Source organism: Nicotiana attenuata, unplaced genomic scaffold (genome assembly GCF_001879085.1).
Source record: "Nicotiana attenuata strain UT unplaced genomic scaffold, NIATTr2, whole genome shotgun sequence".
In the NCBI taxonomy this organism is placed as follows: domain Eukaryota; kingdom Viridiplantae; phylum Streptophyta; class Magnoliopsida; order Solanales; family Solanaceae; genus Nicotiana; species Nicotiana attenuata.
In genome coordinates, this window is record NW_017677125.1 from 3,391 (window position 1) to 8,116 (window position 4,726).

General features: G+C 38.8%; 1 protein-coding gene across 1 annotated transcript; it reads right to left on the reverse strand.

Moving 5' to 3' along the window:
* Nucleotides 1-1,760: 1,760 nt before the first annotated feature.
* Nucleotides 1,761-3,357, reverse strand: LOC109221313. The gene is made up of 4 exons (XM_019385787.1): nucleotides 2,719-3,357; nucleotides 2,547-2,672; nucleotides 2,307-2,444; nucleotides 1,761-2,216 (listed from the first exon to the last, which is right to left on the reverse strand). Exons 1-4 carry the CDS (start codon nucleotides 3,355-3,357, stop codon nucleotides 1,761-1,763), a joined length of 1,359 nt encoding a protein of 452 aa, XP_019241332.1.
* Nucleotides 3,358-4,726: the final 1,369 nt, after the last annotated feature.

The window sequence follows — 4,726 nt, forward strand, 5'->3', positions numbered from 1 at the left end:
TTGCTCGTATCTGTTAACCAACCTTAATTCTTTGATTGTTTGACCAGTCTACGTGTCATGACACGTCACCATATATATATAAATACAAATTTCCCCAATACACTATTATTTTGAGCTTGTCTAATTATAATCATAAGGTTATGAAAGATTAAGGCCACTTCAATGGTCTTATATATGTTCAACTCTGTGTCATACTGTCATTGCATTTTAAGCTAAAAGCTTTTCGTCTATTTTAAGCAACTCCTATAATGAGTTCACATGTAAGAAAGAACATCTCCAAAATTTCCAGCATAATACTTTTCTTGCCACTTGTGAATTGTGATGCCAAATCAGCAAGAATTGGCACGTAAGATATATTTTTTTTCCCCAAAATAATCACAGAGCCCCTAAATATTTATCAAATTTTATAACGAATATGATTAAGTTAACCATATTATATTATCAAACTTTGGAAAGAAAACATTGGGTAAATTGAGAATTAAGTATTTACCTACGTGCATCCTCAACCTCTTAGGAGTACATGGACCAACATATAATATTAGACTAATTCTAAAAAAAGTTAAAAAAAATTTAGCTTACCAAAGAGATCATGGGTTATGTGCCCCATAATTTGGAGAATAAATTCGCCCCTATATTTCGAGTAGAAGAGAAGAATAAATAACGGATGCATCCGGTAAATTACCTACTAAAAATGCACATTCCGAAAAAAAAGTAAATCAAAGAAACACATGACATTTCAAATTTGATAATGACCATCAAGCGTATATGGATTATAATTGCAATACACAAGCTAAGATTAGGGGTTGGGGTTCGAACAATTCAGATTGAATATAAAAATTCCGGTTTGGATTTTCGATTTTTGGATTGAAGAAATGACGATCCAAATCCAATCCGAATAAACTCGGATTGGATCGAATTTTTTAATTGGATTTAGTTTAATCGGTTTTGATATTTTGGATTTCGTATAAGTTGAGATGTTTGTTTTTTCTATGATAATGAACATCCAAATGAAGTATTCACATTAAACTAAAAGTTCCGGATTTTCTCCGCAATCATCCAAATAAAGTATTAAAGTAATGAAATTATCATCAAGGAAATACAACAAAGACATTAGTTAAATGGATAAGAAGTAGCAATAGTAAAATCATGTCCAAATAGAAAGTATTCTGATAGTAACTTAATAATTAATATTAAATACAGGGACGGACCCACGTTTGTTCGAGGGGGTTCAATTGAACCCGCTTCATAAATTTTTTTAACTATTTCTATGTGCAAATTATCTTTCTAAGAGAATAACTCCTACAAAGTAAAGGCCGTTGAACCCACCTCACAAAGAGAGTTCCTTGGTCGAATGGATCAAGCGGATTTCAAATTGTGTAAATGTTTGTGAGATCGAAACCAGATCTTACATTTTTTTTTGTTATATACACTTTTCCATAGCTTTTTTGGCCTTTCTGTTTCTTTATTTTCACATGTTTTAAACTAGGAAAGCCACCTAAACACTATCATACATCACTTTAACATTCTATTATGTAATTCTTCAAAAAAATCATGCCGTGTTTTTTCATTTTTTTTTTTTTTTTTTTTGGTTTAAGAATGGAGCTTTTTTTTTTTTTGGTAGCTAAATTTTTTGTATTAATCACCTTTGAAAACTGTACAAAATCATAGCTAACCAAACATAATTAGCTATCTAAAATCTACCAAATCAGTAACTCTCTACTCTATACAAGTAATTTCTCAACTGAAAGTTAAATTGGAAACTAAAACACAAAACTCTGTAGCAAAATCTTGACTCTTGGGGCTGCTCTTACATGACAGATGTAAGTGACTTCACGCGCAATTGCTTCCCAGTTCCGATACTTCTTTTCAAAAATTCTATGATTCCTTTCCATCCATATAGCATATATACACTCAGCATACACCATTCTGAATATTTGGGCTTGCTGTGATTCCCCTTTGGCTTTTTGAATAGCCCATTTTGTGTGCTGGTTCCAAGTCATTGCTGGTAGCCATTGTAGCCATTGCTGCATTTTCCTCCATATAGCTTTAGTAAATTCACATTCAGCAAAAAGGTGGTCCTTTGTTTCTAGTTGATTCTGGCATAGTATGCATGTAGTGTCCACTGCTAATCCCCATTTCACCAATCGATCTGTTGTAGCTAGCCTCCCTTGTAGTTGTAGCCACATTGTAAACACTGCTTTAGGTCTGGCATCATTCTTAAACATAAGACACTTTCAAGGCACTGGCATCATTGTAGGTAGGAGTTGTTGATAGATTGAGTTGATCATACTCCGAGTAGTTTTGACAATAGGTATCAGATGCAGATGTTCCTTAGCTTCCAGTATTTTCCTAGTGATCCAGCTTGCTTGTGCTGGGATTGGCATATCCCTCAAAAGCTTGCCTTGGACATAGTACGCATGAATCCATCGAATCCACATCTTATCCTGTTTGTGAGCAATATCCCAGCATGTCTTGATTTGAGCAGCTTGGTTCCATAGTTTCATGTTGATAAGATTTAGCCCTCACATTGACTTAGGAGTGCACACTCTATCCCATGCCACCAAAGCTTTCCTAGTGATTGTGTTGCTCCCTGACCATACATAACTCCTACAATAAGCATCTATAGTTTTCAGTACCTTTGCAGGTATAAGAAATAGTTGAGCCCAGTAGGCCTGAAATTCCAAAGAGCACAGATTTGACTAGCTGAGTTCTACCTACATAAGACAACTTTTTGGCAGTCCAAGAAGTAACTCTAGCTGTGAACTTCTCTATTAGTGGTTGCCATTGTAGTAATGTGATCTTCTTTGTTGATAAAGGCACTCCCATATATTTGAAAGGTAAGGTTCCATGAACAAAACCTAAATGGCTCAATATGCTGTCTTGAATCTCCCCCTTAACTCCTCCAAAATACACACAACTTTTCCCCAGATTAGCCTGTAATCCTGAAGCTTCAGAGAACTGGCTGAAACACTTGTGTAGAGCAGTAATAGAAGATAAGTTCCCTTTAGCAAAGAGCAACAGATCATCCGCAAAACTAAGGTGTGTAATACCTAGCTTTGCACACTTTGGGTGAAACTGAAAGGATCTATCTGCCTTTAATTCATTGAGCTTTCTACTTAGGTACTCCATGGCAATTGCAAACAAAAAGGGAGACATTAGATCTCCTTGTCGAAGTCCTCTATCTGCATTGAAAGGTTCACTTGGCTCACCATTGATCATCACAGTGTAGTTTACTGTTTGGACATACTCCATTACCCAAATAATAAACTGTTCTGGGAATCCAAGCTCTGTAAGCATCTGTCTCAGAAATGGCCATTCAACAGAATCATACGCTTTTTGCAAGTCAATCTTTATCATGCATCTGGGTGATACATTCTTCCTTGTATAGGACTTGACCTGCTCATGAGCAAGAATGATATTTGTTTACCCTGGAATCCGGATAACAATTGAATTTATATGGGGTTTTAAGGATCCGTGAACTAAAAGATACAAAAGGTTTGGATTGAGGAAAATAAAAGATAAAGACTCAGCAATTGCTGCTAAAGTAAATAATCGCAGAATATAATATTGCTTAGAACAATTGTGCTTGATAGCGTACAAGAATTGAGAGAGATGGTACTGTAGTGTAATGGTTTCCGATCCCCTTTTTATGGGGTCTTCTCCCCTTTTATACATTCTGATTAAGGGTAAAAATAAGGTAGGTAAATTAATTACATCGTGGATCCCTGTAATTACGCCTTAATGGCCTGAAGTGGTTGAGAAAATCACGTTTGGGCGAGATATCCGGCGACGCTTGGTTATCCGTTACGAGTCCGGCTTCCGACCTTGTGTGTTTCTCCATCCAGTGGTGACTCATATCGAGCTCTGCAACGGTCTCGAAATGACTCGACCTCGGTTGTTGACGTGGCCGTCGTTCTACCTTGCATCCAGGTCGGGTTCGATGGCCCCGACTTGCCCCGGACCGGACCCAACCCGGTCGGGCTCAAGCAAAAAGGGTATCACCCAATACAGATAGTCCCCTCGTTTATTAGAGAGTAATGATAATAAACGATATGATCGGTGACGTGATGCCCGTGACGTATGGCCATACGCCAGCTGAAAAAGCCATCGAGTGCTCTGACCACGTCTGCTGCAGGCATTTAATGCTTCTCTTAATTATCTGTCGCTTCGTGTCTGTAACTTCGCGATTCGTGCCGCCGCCTCATGGGAAAAGTATAAACGACCCTTCCAGGTTCAACATTTCTTATCTTTCTCAAATTTTGCGTTGGTTGTATTTTCTTTTCATCTCTTCGTAAAGCTTCAAGAAATGGCGAAAACTTCACAAAGTGTTCCTTCTAGACCAAGCTCGTCCGCGAGCCCCGCTAGATCTGATGAACCTGCGCCAGAACCCCCATTGAAAGCTTTTACACCGACTGGTTGCTCGGTATCTGCCGACTTCCAGGTTGAGAACCCATCATCGGTCCCGGGCCGCGGCGAACCGGCATCGGAGTATATCAGCCTAATCACTCCCGGTTGCCTAGACCGGGTGAGGGCTGAATGTAGATGGGAAGGGAAAGACCTGGTCGCCCCTTCCCGTGACGAGTCGATTATGACTCACGTTGAAGGGTATCTTAGTGTATATACATATCCCTTCACCTTAGGCCCCTTAGAACCCATTATAGTGGAGTTCTGCCGGCGGTACGAGGTGACCTTAGGTCAGGTCCACCCCTCGATGTGGCGGATCGTA